At 43.7% G+C, this 13,742-nt stretch overlaps 1 protein-coding gene across 5 annotated transcripts in view; it reads left to right on the top strand.

Moving 5' to 3' along the window:
- Positions 1–13,742, top strand: part of LOC121593223 (autotransporter adhesin BpaC-like) — a 96,550-nt gene that overhangs the window by 2,723 nt on the left and 80,085 nt on the right. For all 5 annotated transcript variants that reach the window (XM_041915417.1, XM_041915422.1, XM_041915418.1 and 2 more), the window contains one exon: positions 3,820–3,942. In XM_041915417.1, the coding sequence (XP_041771351.1) occupies positions 3,820–3,942 (123 nt within the window). The remainder of the gene's footprint in view (positions 1–3,819; positions 3,943–13,742) is intronic.

The following is a 13,742-nucleotide window of genomic DNA, read 5'->3' as shown; positions in this document are numbered from 1 at the left end:
TGACGATTAGTAATTTTCCAGCATGTTGACTACAACAATGTCGATGATTAGGCTTCATGTACCATATTGCATTGAATTACGGACACTGAAGACATTTTAAAGAACCGTAGTACTGACTACCGGTCAGACATATTTTTAATTGGTTCTAGTACGTCATGACAAATATCTAAAAATTAAAAGCTGCATAGCCAGGGATATAATATACAGAAATTAAATAAAAACAACATAAATGTTCGGAATTTGAAGTTGTCCGTAATTTGAATCATAACGGTACATACATACTTCAAACCTACTTATTTTAATTTAATTTGTTAAAATATTTATGCTGTATAAAAAAAAAACTCCTGCAGGACGGTGATGAAGTTCTGTGGGATAGAATGACAGTGAGAACTTTATTTTCAAAGAGAATCAGGATAAAAAGAAAACATTTTTGTAAAAAAAATTAAATGATACATTTTGAATTGATTGGAATTGTAATACATTAGAATTGTTTCTTACACATAAAAAGATAAATACAATGTTTAAAAAAGTTCATTGTTCATCAAAAGTTCCAAAAAGTTCATCAACCATTTTATCGGACATATTCTAATTCTGTACATTTTAATACACTTTTCACACCACACCCAACTGCTTCATGTGTAACGGATATTCAAAGAAAGCTAAACAGCTACCAACACCACAAGGAGAAAACATTCAATTTTCCCAAATTACAAATAATTACCGTAGAATCACTTTACCCAGATAATTGGAATGCTTTGCATTTGTGGCCGAAAGGTAAGCATGAAGAGATCCGTGGCAGTGTTAGAAAAAAAAAGATAACAAAAAAATTACAGCTCTCACTTGCAAGGGGGAGCCCGATCAACTTGCTTAACATATTTATCGGCTTCAATCTCTGTGCGGCTTTGAGATCTTGCATCTCTGGCGCAAAGCGCACCCTTCCCAATTAGCACCTTTATTGGCGCCTTCTTTGGGAAAAGGCAGCGGTACTGAGGGTAATTAAGGTGTCTTGATCTGATATCACGCCTTCTCAGGAGTGTATGGGATGTTTTATTTGCTGTTGCGATTTGGGGAATTTTGTTATCGGTTGCTGGTGGCCCTTGCTTGTGCTCCCAAGAAGACACGCGACCCTTTAGAGTGGGAAGAGTTGTTTTAATGGAACGAGTTAATGCTATGTTTTCATGTTGCAGCAGCTCCGTGGGGCAGTATAATGAGGTGCTGTGTGTTGGAAAAGCATTTCAAGGTTTATGCTTAATTGTTTCATGATTTTTTTCTCGAAAGAATCTAGGCATCAACTTAAAATTCTTGACTGCTAATAGCTCATACATATCCATCGTACCATCTCTCTCGCAGTGTTGGAGCCAATCATGGAAGGGTTATTAGAGTTGCGGTGAGGCGAATGATTCTGCGAATGAGTGAGGCGAATGAGAACAATGAACCCGATGCAGATTTTCTATCAAGAACGTTCTCGCTGCTATACGATTGGCTAACGGTGGGATGGGAATGCCGTTCGATTTTGTCTATTTTGATACACGCCACATCAAGGGGAGGCAGAGAAGAATTATTGGATGCAACCAAAAATGCGCCCAGCGTCGTCCCCAGAGCGTGCTTTGCTGCAGGCAAACTTAGCGTTGCAGCATTTTGCTTTAATTCGGTAATATGAGCGCTGATCGGCAGGAATGCTAAACATGCTCTCGATACCGTCAAGAAATCGAGGCGGGCACAAGTGTGTAACGATTTTTTTATGTTTTATTTTACTTGAATTTAACTATCACAAACAGTGATGGAGGTCGTTTGTTTTGCGGTCACTTTCGTCAAATGCGGTCCCGTCATCAATTTTCCTTTTTTTTGGTTGCGCCCTGACTGTGTAAAACGCTAAACGGAATGGACACCACCGGGAAGAACCGTGGAGATGCTGTGCAGGGCGTAGGAATTACACACGCGCACGTGGAGAGGCGCTAGAAGTGGTGCCAGCGCGCTGTTTGTGTTGGTTTTTGTGCGTGCTTACACGGGTGCAGCCGTAAAAATAGAAAACGTAATTTTGTGTTGCTTTTTCGGAGTGCATGATGAGAGAAGCGAGATCGACCCGAGAGGGAGCGGGGTGAAGATGGTTTGCATATCGCACAGGCCATTACTACTGCTGCTGCAGTGTGCGGAGCACGTGTGAGGCCATTTTTTGTTTCCTTTCGCTAAACGGAATGTTTGAATGGTGGAAAGAACACTTCTCAACACTGCTTCATTTTTTGGACTAAAATATTATTTTTTGTAAGTTAGAAGTGACTTAAGAGATATTTTAGATCACGTATTGAATGATCATTGCAACACAACAAGAGGTCAAGGCTTAATAAAATGTTTGGATTTGTCGATGATAAGATACTTCATTCGTTTATATCCAAAATGCTTAAGCAAATTGTAATGGATACGAAGAATTAAGCATTTTCATAAATATCCACAATATATTTTATAACCACATCATATTTGTGAGAAAATGAAGATCCTCATCTTGTGTGTTATTTCAACTCATAATGGTTACATGACTTCATTAATTCACCCAAACTATTGTCATGCCCCAACTGCTATCTTAAACCACATGCATCGCGTTCCAGTACTTTAAAAATGATGTAAAATAATGTTCTTGATAACTGTTCTGTTCTTCTATTTTTTCTGGCCCTTTGTCTTATTTATTCTTTCGTTTAACACTCATATTATAAAGAAATCAGAACTTCACTCTAACCTTAATCCCGGTTAAGTGTGATTATATGATCGTTTGACTAGGAAGCATGCCTCAGCTTGCACCATTAAAGGGAAGCAGATCGCAGCGGATTGTATGTTTTTCTCTGAGTCTGATTTCTTAAAAGACTCCAATGGTGTTCTGCCGCTGGGTACACTGGGTCACATAACATATCCAACCCGACGTGATTTGGAACGGTCGGTGTCATTTTCGGTGCTCTTCACCGGTGACCGATTGATTCGGATGGAAATGTGTGCGGTTTTATGGTGGAGGGTAAGAGAGGAATGGGATGATCAACACCTAAAAATAAAGCTCCCCGGTACTCATCAAACGGGGTTCCGCCCTGCGATCTTAATAGACCCGTAATAAGGGAAATAAATCCTCGTGGTGAAGTGGCATGATGGGGGGAAGCGGAGATCTTTTAGGGCGGTGCTTAGAGGATCAACTATCGTAAGGTTTCGTTTCCTTTTCGGGGTTGTTGGTTCAGTACCAGATGGTATAATATTATGGAAACTTGTTCGGACCTTAGGTCCGTGTTCAGCAATTTGAATGCGGCTTTTTGATAAAACTTTCAGAGCATGAAGCCATACAGATGTTGGGTACTTCCTCATTTTTATTAATTCTGAATGTAAAAATCTCAGTTAGTGTTACGATTAGATCAAATCAGATCTTTCAGAAATTCCGACAACTAGCGCTAACTTCTAGGTTCTATTCGGGATAGCATGAAACCTCTCTGAAGCCTCAGATTTGAGTAGAAGCAGAATATTATGTTAGGTTGAATATCTGGCAAGTCTTTTTTTAATATATTCAGAGCCCTATTCACTATTTTCCATAGTTTTTGTTTGATGTTCAATTTATTCCATTGACATTATCAAGCAATGTTGTCTAGAACATCTTTGCACTTATTACTGCTCTAAAACATCATCTAATGTATGATCCTACCTGATGAACAGATCTCGTCTGGACGAGTTGATTGTTGGAGGGCGCGAATTGCCCAGGATCTACAATCCAACATTAGAGATCTTCTAATTCCTCCAAATTCTCTTCATTGAACGGCCATTTAACATGTTGCTTCGTTTTGTCTTTTGCAGGAAATAAAATCAGCAAACAGCAGCCCCGCCAAGCGGTCCCTCACGCTCAAATCGAACGGTGGCACACTCGGCGGGCGCAAATCCATCGAAGCAAACGAAATAGAAGTTTTGCGTCTTCGTAAGGTAAGAGATCGTCGAACTTTTTTTCTGTACCTCCTCATCACTCATTTAGGTCTCTGCCTTTTTGGTCAGCGTGAACGTCGTGAGCAACACAAAACGAACACACGCAGCCAGCAGTACTTAGCCTTTATCGTGAAAGCATAAACCAATCTCTCTCTCCTCCCTACTCTGGCCTGCCACTCGCTTTCTTACGCAATGTTAAATTATTTAACGATAACAGCTGAAACGAATTAATTGAAATCGCCATCTTCTCTGTCTCGCAGTGGGTCGATTTCTTTTCGTTTCTCTCTCCCTGTTTGAGTGGCGATTTTGCACTCCCCCGTGATACCGTGCCATGTATCTTCGACACACACACACACACATGTACACGATCAGCATAATATGTTGCCCGATTGTTGTTGATGTTATGCGATTATCGCTCGGTGGCCACGCCACCCCAACCTTGACACGATATCCGCGATTGTCGAATTCTTTGTTTTGCTCTGCCTTTTTGTTGTTGTTTCCTATTTCTCGGTGTTAAATTAGGCATTTTCCACACTCGTTTCATATTCCATACGTTTGCGAGCAATTGAATGGTTCTTTTTTGTTGCTGTTTTGGTTTTGGAACTTTGCTGATCGTTTGCTATCGCTTTGTCGCTATTTTAGCTCAACGGCGCTGTGGAGGCGGCTACATTGGGACGCCGGCCCCATACGTAATGGATGGGATGTATTAGAAATTGAGTGCTATGGTGGTGCGTGTGTTTTTATTATCATTGGTTTTGTTGTGTTTGCTTTTGCTGGTCACTTTTCAAGATCGTCTTAGGAAATCGTAGGACATGACGATTACGTGTGTGATACGATTACGAAGTGCGATTTTCACCCGCTGTAGAAGTATGGGTGTTGGTGTATCGTTTTTGTTCGTCCATCTCTGAAAAGCGCACAGGGGAAAAACGGCATTACATCCGGGGGAAAAACAATGTCAAACCAGGTATAGTGAGGCACGTAAAGCGGAGTGCTGAAAAAGGACACATTTTTCACGCCACCATCTCCCCAAAAAAACACTGCCGGTGGACGATTTTCCGATGCACGGATTCACGGTCCACTAGCAGCGACAGGAAAGCAGAACGAGGCTAAAGCTTGATAGAAAAGCGCTGGGACGGGTGTGGTAATGAACTAGCAATTAAGTTATTTTTGGAGAGCCACATGTGGCAGGAAAGGCGTAAGAGGGAGAGAGAAAAGGCGAATTTGCACGTTTACGGATAAAAAAAGTTCGTTCCACTAACATCGCTCTCCGGCGCTGCGTACTATGTCTTCGGAAAGGTTTTTTTTTCGATAAAAACGCAGAAAAAAAATCCGTAAAACACTCAAAGGCAAATCTTCCTTTTAGCCGCGGTTGGCAATCACCACCACCACTGGCTCACCGGTACCGTTGTTTGCGATTATCTGCGGGTGATTTATTTTTCCACGCCTGTTTTTTTTGGGCTACTCTCTTACGGTAGTTGGTTGTGGTGGTATCGTCGTAATTTTGGGGGCAGTTTTTCGCCCATCCTTTGCTAGCTACTACTGTCTATCTTTCTGTGTGGCGGAAAATGCGTACCAAGAGACTGAGTGGGGGTGCAAACGAATAAAAAAAATGCGTTACAACGCCCGTTCCACTTGGTTCGAAGAGTAGTGGTGCCAGTTTTTGGAAATGAAGGAAGTGGCACAGTTTTAGACTTCTAACGACGGTTTCTATGCACACCGAAACGCACGCTTCCTAGAAGGGAACTGTTTGGCTGCCCCGGATGGTCATCGTTATCGTGTTTGACATCTGCATTTTCAAAGTGTTTTATAAATCGCATTTCAAAGTAAACGTTTTACCTGTGTGGACGGTTGATACAACGCAAACGGAGCTTTAAATAAGAATGTTTTTGAGTGTTTTGTTTGTGTGAGACTTTGTTTGAAGGCCAGTAAACATCCGGCCCGAAAGTGATGCGTAGCTACCTCATTCGATTAGGACCTTGCGATCATCGATTGGATTTAATAAAAAAACAAAAATCAATGTGATAGTGGGACCTCCACCTGAAAAATCCCTTTCGAATGCGTCTGTGTGGAAGAAGGGTGGCATTTTAATTTTCAATTCGCCTCACCAATAATTGGCCGGTGGAAAAGTTGTGTTTCGCTTCGTTTTTACGAAATTTGCGCCCACTTTTTGAAGCTTCTTTTTTTTAATTTTGGTCTGTTTTTTTCTGTTGGTTGGTGGACAGCGTTTAATCATAAATTAAACCCTTCATTGCGTACCGTGGCGTTGGTATGGTGATAATTTATGCCATATATACCCGTGTGTGTGTGTGTGTGTGTATCATTAGTTGGTGCAATAAATCAGATTGTGAGTGACAGGCCGGTGGCCGAGGAGCGAGCTAGCTGGCCCAGGAAGTGGAAGCGGAAAATTTCAACGATCCGGATGAGTTTGCGATACCCAGCAAGAAAAAACGATGGTGGTGTGTGGTTGGGTAGCAGTTTCGGGTAGTGGTGCTTTTAATTAAAAACACAAAAAAAAAAACTTGCGACTAATAAATAAGTTTTACCTCACCACTATCGCGCACCGAGCGTCGAACGCTTTGAGGCTTATTGACCTTCGGTCTCGGTGGAATCGAAAATAAGTTCTATGTTTCCCTATGTTTTTCTTTTGGTGTGGCCGATGGTGGCCGATGCGCACGCTGCTTCGGTGTCGTTTATAATTGAATTGATGTTACGGTTCAACGCACGGCTAACTATACGCACTGTGACTGGACGAGACGCTAGTTTGTATGCGGAAACTGGCGCAATCCTTCTAGAGCGGGATTCCTCTGCTTGTTTTAGGGTTATGATGGATGGGTTTTGGAATTCATAAAACTGTCCATACAAACACCTCGTTTGTCGCGTAACTCACCGTTTGTAAGTAGGCTGGGTATTTTAAACTAGCAGTAGTTGCCAACCGTTTTTTTTGACTCAAGATGCTCTCTGCGGTTGTTTTGTGGCCCAAATTATTGATGCAGTCAGGCGTGTTGGCACCGTTTCCGATGTACTTCTGGAAATATATTCAATTGAGTTTCTTGTCCAAAATAGAGCCTTTTTTGGTGCAATATTTTAAGGCAGTCAATAGGGTTCTTACTTTTCCATTTTGTGCGGTTCAAGATTTGCCAAAACTTGCAGACGAACCGTCTGTGATTACTGGCGCCACATTGTTCTGAGTATATTGTACTGGCTGGATTTCCTTTCATAGTTAGTTGCATGTACTCGTTACGTTCACTTTATATCCTGTATCGTGGTGTAGCAGAGCATTAACAACGAAATGAATTGGAGTCCAGTCGGTATGAATCAGGCAATGCCTAGACTGTCCATTTGTTTCCTCTCCAAATGTCCTAACAATAAATAATGCTTACCGTTTCAATTTGAATGGAAGAGAACATCGAGAGCTCTGGAGGGAGGTTGCTTTATGGTAATTTAACAGCCAACCGCCGGATTCGCTTACCTTCGTTCCCACGGGTCCCGGTTTTGTACAATTAATCGTCGGTGTCCGTCCGTCGTCCCCTTTGACACAAAGTGAGATCGTTTTGTGTGATGTCCTTGGCAAAGGGTGGTCTAGACACAGTCGTCGGCAGGTCTCTGCTGCACCTACTTCCCCAATACCAGCACCGTGTAATAAAAACCTTCTATTTCGAGTGGTTTTAAGTGTGCCCTAGCGTGGCGTGAATGTTAAGCGGGCGCACAAATCTAGAAACTAGAAAGTAGCAAATGACCTCCCGTGTCGTCTCGAGTTGCTGGTACGATGTAACGAGACACAACACAGAACCAGGCAAGATTGCAGGCTGTCGATGGGTCCTTCGGACGCTGGCACTTGTTGTTTGTTGGTGCAATAGAATCGGACTCCTCAGTGGAGGAGATATGTTGAGTTACAGGGCGCAGCAGCGGTCTCCAGAGATTGAGATCGAAAGGGCTCGCACAGCGACGTTAGATAAATTGCTGTGGCACGCGTTTGGCTGTGCATTCTCAGGCTCGGGATTGCTGTCTAGCACACACCCACTTGCTGCTGCTGCTGCAGCCCACGGATTTTCGTACATTAATGAACGTGCTTGGGATTTGGCCAACCGCCAAACGCTTCCTCCCTCCCGTTTGGCGCAGGTGGAATTCGAACATCATCGTGTACCATTAAAAGGGGCGTACTCCTCTACCCCCAAAGATTGTCCGCGAAACAGATGCCGTTTTGGTATTTGATTTCGTAATTAAGTCGTGGCAATCGATGAACGTCCAGCCCTCCAAGCACGCCTTTGCACAAAGGGAGAGACATCTTTCGAGCTTTATTGCTGGGTGTGTGAGCATACTGCTAGGGTCATGTGTGTTTTCTAGACTGTTACCGGTACAGCTCTGAAGTCTGACAACGTTTAAAAATTGCGAAACACTGAGGCAATGGGGAAACTACTATAGGGACTCGTGAGAGGCACGCTTCTACCGCACACGTCATCAGCGAGCGGCACAAGATCTTGATCGTTGCGGTTCAAGATTCTGGCTCGCGTATGGTCACGCTCCACTGCAGACCGGTGTCTGGCGGTGGAGCTTATACGCTGGTGTGTGTCTCTCTCCTCTCGGCACAGGGAAGCCAAACTACGGCGATTGTGAATCGCTCCAAGAAACAATGTGCCGCTTTTTTGGGTGTGCGGAGGGTGCATCTGGTAGCGGTATGGTGTGGAGGAGTACCTGTCGTCGTCTTCTTGGCAAGCACAGGTGAAATCAGTGGAGATGGCAGTGTATGGCACAGAGTTAGCACGGAAAAGCAGGGTTTTAGAGCTAGGTAGAATAATGTATGTGAAATTGGTTTCGAGCATTAAGGTTGAAAAGGAATTTTAAGGATGGTATTGTTAAACTTGTAAAACGTTGAACTTGTGAACTGTGTGAAGAATAGTGATGTCCGAAATTTGTAGATCGTACATTAACGTTTTTATTCAATTGTTGGAGATATAAATTGCGTAGTCTAGATGTTTGCTTGTATCTTATATTGAACATACTTAAGCTCTTCTAGACTTTTTAGGCTTTTGCCGGATGTTGTGTTGTTTTTGCTATATACTAAAAACTTTAGGATCCTGACGTCGGGAATAGGTAGCAGACGTCTCACAGATGTTATTTTCTGATAGAAACAATTGCTAGTTTGATTCCCATTCTAGAAAATTCCAATTGAATTATTTGTTTCTAGAGGAGCAGGAGGCATTATTTTTCAGGAATAGCAGTCTCTGCGTCTCTGTGTCTCTCACAGCCCTGTGTTACTTACATGGACGTCTTCTTTAGTGGAAATAGTTTCTTCAGTAACCGAGATTCTTTGAATATTCTTCCTTGGCATACAAAATTTAAAGTTTTTTATTCGTTAGACCCAATATCATGATGTAGAGTACCACCATAATTCTCCCTTCAGACATTTGCACAAATTGCAGGGACAGCGTAATCATAACTCCACAACACATACATACGCATGCAAGAAGAAAGGGTAGAACAGACGCGAAAAAAGAACGAATGAAAAAAAACAAACCCCATTCTTTCAACCGCATTTGGGCGGCGGCTCCCGTTGGAATTTCGCTCTGTGTGTGTGTGTGTGTCGAGGGTGGGGTGCTAGCTTCTGCACTTGGGATAGTCACTGGCCAGGTGAGCTTTGGGGACCAACCTTTCCCTTCCCGCTACTGCTGCTGCTGCTGCCCTTCACACTTGCCTTTGCCCTCTTCCCAATGTTTTCCGTTCCCCTCAGCTCTTCGCAGCGCGGAGTAATGTTTCACGACAGTGAATGTTCGCTGATGCGCATCGATCTGTGTCGAATTTGATTTCGAGATAGGCTTAGCTAAACAACGAGCGGAACGTCGCTCGCTGTTGCGTGCGCGTGTGTAGGAAGGAACGGGCTGCTATCATTGCATACTTCTGAGCATATGTGTGTGTGTGAGTCTAGTGGGGGTGTGGAATGTGCATGTATGAGTATGTGCTCATATGCCGGCAAAAATCATCACACCCCTCATATAGTGTGCAGTGTGCATCGCACATAAATGTGTACACTCTGCGTGGACTTTTCTGAGCTGTTTTATTTTTTTCTATTTTATCAAACCAAATTGCATTTTATGTGAGTAAATGTTGGTGCGAGAGCGATCGGCGTGTGCATGTTGTGATCGTACGGCTGTGTGCGTGTGTGTGTATGTTTGAATGCATGTGCGCATCGCGCAAACATTCGAGACAGACGCGCGCACACAAAGTGTCGAAAAGTTTGCCAACGCGCGCCAGCTGTGTTGTGTTTGGCTTTGGAGCGGTGGCCAGAATTACAATTTCGCTTGAGTGACTCCTCGGGAGGGTGCGCGCGCGCACAGTACGCCGATTTCATCAACAACCATGGGTGGCCGGCCGACGCAGCGAGAAGGAAGGGTCCCTTTACTGCTCTATCGCACGGTAGCAGTATCTCGTCTACCGCTGTGGCCACTCCACGGTAACACCGAAAAGAAAAACAGCGCCTGGTTTACTGCTGTGTGGTATCAACACACAACGCACACTGACATACAGAAGGGTGTGCCAGGGGTTTCCGTGAGTACCGTATTCGATGTTGATACAGATTGTTTTAGCGTGAAGACAAGCACGTACGTGTGAAACACCTGCCCCTATGGAGGAGAGCATTGGGTAGTGTGTTGTTTTTGGTAGTTATAATCATCACACACCAGCGTGGCAGCGTGGTATGCTGGGTGGAGTTAGCTAGTTATCATCCTGAGCACGGTGGCGCTTGAAATCGTTGCATAACAGGGTAGCCGCAGTGGAATTGTTCTGTCAGCAGTAACTAAGAAGTAACTAAATCTAAGTCTTGTTCCATAATTGTCAGTTTGATCATTCCTATTCCAGTAGCAATGATTCCAATGTTGTTAAAGCTTAAAAAATACATTGAGCTAAACTGAGCTGACGGAGGAGAGCTCATTGAATATGTGGAATTACAAAGAGTTTATTTGAGTTTAAAGAGTTTGTTTTGAGTTTAAAGAAATGCGGAGCTACCTTGAGCATATAGGGTCTGATTAAAATTCAGCTTGCAGAGCTCTATTGAACTTTCGGAGCTTCATTGAGCGTACTGAGGTCCATTGAGAATGCGGAGTTACATTAAGAGATCAAAGCTATATTAAGCGAACGGAGCTAAATTGAGCATGCAGAGCTACATTGAGCATTCACAGCTATATTGTGCTTACAAAACTACATTGCACGTGCTACATCCAATACGTGGAGGATCTTTAGAGTGCAGAGCTATATGAGCTCTGTCACGTTTGTCTTTTAATCGAGCAGATTTTTTCTTCTTTTAGAAACGAACTATTTCATACAAAAATAATCGCTACATGATTCATGTACATCAATTTTATGGAATTTCTCCTTACATTGGTCGCTTTTAGTCCTTCGAGCCTGATTATTCTGGTTTCTCATATAGAGTTGTAGTAGGCTACGACTCGTGATTGGTTACAAGGGCTGAAGTACTGTCGAATGGCCTGGTGGTGGTATCCTCATGACATCTCCAACTCACCGATGAATGTAGCTGAAGGATTTTGTAAGATGAACTATATCTGACTATGCGATTTCCTAAGACGTTATAGATGCTCGCAAGTTGCGGAAGTTTGATGTTGTGTTTGAGATGAGGTTGATTTTTGCGTTTAAGAATGTTTTCATAGATGAATTGCAAAGGGAACTGATTTTTAAATGTATTCAAAAGCATGCACCGAACAAGATCAATCAACCTTAAAAGAAGATTTCATCGACGCAAAGAAAGTAGCCATAAGCATTACTTTACCTTCATGTTCCATTTGTTTCCAAAAAGATGGTAAAAATTTATGACATTGAGTGCGAAAGAAATGGCGCATCGCTGCGGAGAAGGAAAGGTTCGCCAAAACATTACCATGTATGACGGAGCGCTGGCACTAATCGCTTTTGCATGTTGCAGTGTGCGAACTGATGCTCGCAAATGCTTGTCTGGGGCCATTTCTGTTCCGACAACAACAACAACAACAACAATAGCAACAAAAAATCCCATTAGAAAGGGAACGCTAAGTATGGAGATGATGGACCGAAACAATCGAAAATTGGACAAAAAGGTCAGCACCTTTGATCTCGATTTCGAGCACCACGACACGGTGGGTACGGTAAGCCCCCTCCCCCCGAACCACCCCACGTACGTACTCCTCAGTCCAAGCATCTACCGTTGAGGATGCAGCGCGCACGGTCAGTGCCAAATTGATGGTCGATGTAATTTGTGAAGCCGTTGTATTCGGTGTTTCAGTGAAACAATTCGACGACTTTGCCACCACCTCCACTCCCCATACACGTGTGGTCACCTAATGCGCGAACAATTTTTGCGCTTAAACGTCCGCAAAGTACCACCATCCCCCCCCCCCCACACACACACACACCCCAGTAATCGATTGATCGATTTGAGCGCGCACGGAACTGTTTTGCAATGCAGGAGCACGATGCAGCAGGGGCAGAAGGGGGGATGTGTACTGTTGGCCATTTTGTCCGTCGGGGTGAGTTGATTGGCACCGGTGGCCTATGGCTTCCTGAGCCGATTTCGGAAGACGGGGAGGGGAGGGTAGTTTTGGTGGCCTAAAAGGAGCCATCATTTCTGGTAACGATCTTTTCCTCCATCAATCAGGAAGTGATTGTTAAGCGAAGAGTAGCGGGTTGGGGGGAGTGCTGGCGCGAGCTCTGAGCTGCGTTCCGAAAATTGATTGCTTAATGACCATTTAGCCACATTTCGGGGTCTCTATCGTAGTTTCGCAGACGGGGGCGGCCCGTCGCAGCTCCTCTTCTTCCTTTCTTTCCGCCTTTTTCTAAATCGAGACGTTTATTTTTTCTCTTCAAAACATCCTCATCGTCTGTTCTGTGCTGGTGCTGGCTGAAGGGGTTGGTTCGGTTAAAAGGCGGAAGCAATGAAGAAAAGGTGGGTTTTGGGTGGGAGTGTGTCTGCTAGCCATTAGTTGAAAGCAAGTGCAGTGCAAAGTCCTCTTTTGTGTCATGAAAATGTTTAAAAGGCTAAACTAGTTTTGCGCTTCTTGGCATGATTATCTCGTTTCCCCCCTGAAAAAAAGTATTATGCTTTACCTGCCCCGGTTTCCTGGTGGGAAAGAAAAAGCTCACGTTTGACCCCCCGTGCACAACAGCATCAGCACACAAATTGGCACACACCATCGCTCCAGATCCAGCCTTTCATTAGCCAATCGTTAAAGCTAATCTTTCGATCGCAACTTCCTGCCACCGCCGCCGCCTGGATGGTTTGGTTTCGCCTTCGGTAGCAGGAGCATTGTATCCAATTTTGTGTTTCCCCTGAATTATTATGACCGGCGCCTGGTTTGTGTGTGCGTACGCGGTTGCGTTTTAGTTCAATCGATTTGTGTGTGTGCCGTGTGCGTTTTTGTTACCTTCATTTTAATTTACCATGGAAAGCCGCGGGTGCTGTTTGTTGCAAAGAAAAAAACAGGGCGGAGATTGAGATTTGGGGCCATTATCGATGGGAAAAGCAAAAATATTTAGGTCCCTTCAGCCAGCCAGCCAGCTAAGCCCGTTCGGCGCTGGCCTATTTCAACTGGCGTTTTAAAAAAGTAGTAACTGAATGAATGTGTGACGTAAAATGGCCCGCGCGAGTATTGAGTTCCGGTGTTTTGGAGGCATTATTGTTGTGAATGGAAGGAGTTGGTTGCAAAAAAGGGGTAATTTTATTAACGGATGAGGTACGCCTTACTAAACGAGATTTACAACCAACAGGAGAGGATGTATTTTCTTATCTTAGATGCTTTTAAAATGATCACGATGGGATAAAT

Source organism: Anopheles merus, chromosome 2L (assembly GCF_017562075.2).
Source record: "Anopheles merus strain MAF chromosome 2L, AmerM5.1, whole genome shotgun sequence".
Classification (NCBI taxonomy): domain Eukaryota; kingdom Metazoa; phylum Arthropoda; class Insecta; order Diptera; family Culicidae; genus Anopheles; species Anopheles merus.
The sequence above is the reverse complement of the archived record's forward strand: the minus strand, read 5'-3'. Positions and strand labels throughout refer to the sequence as shown.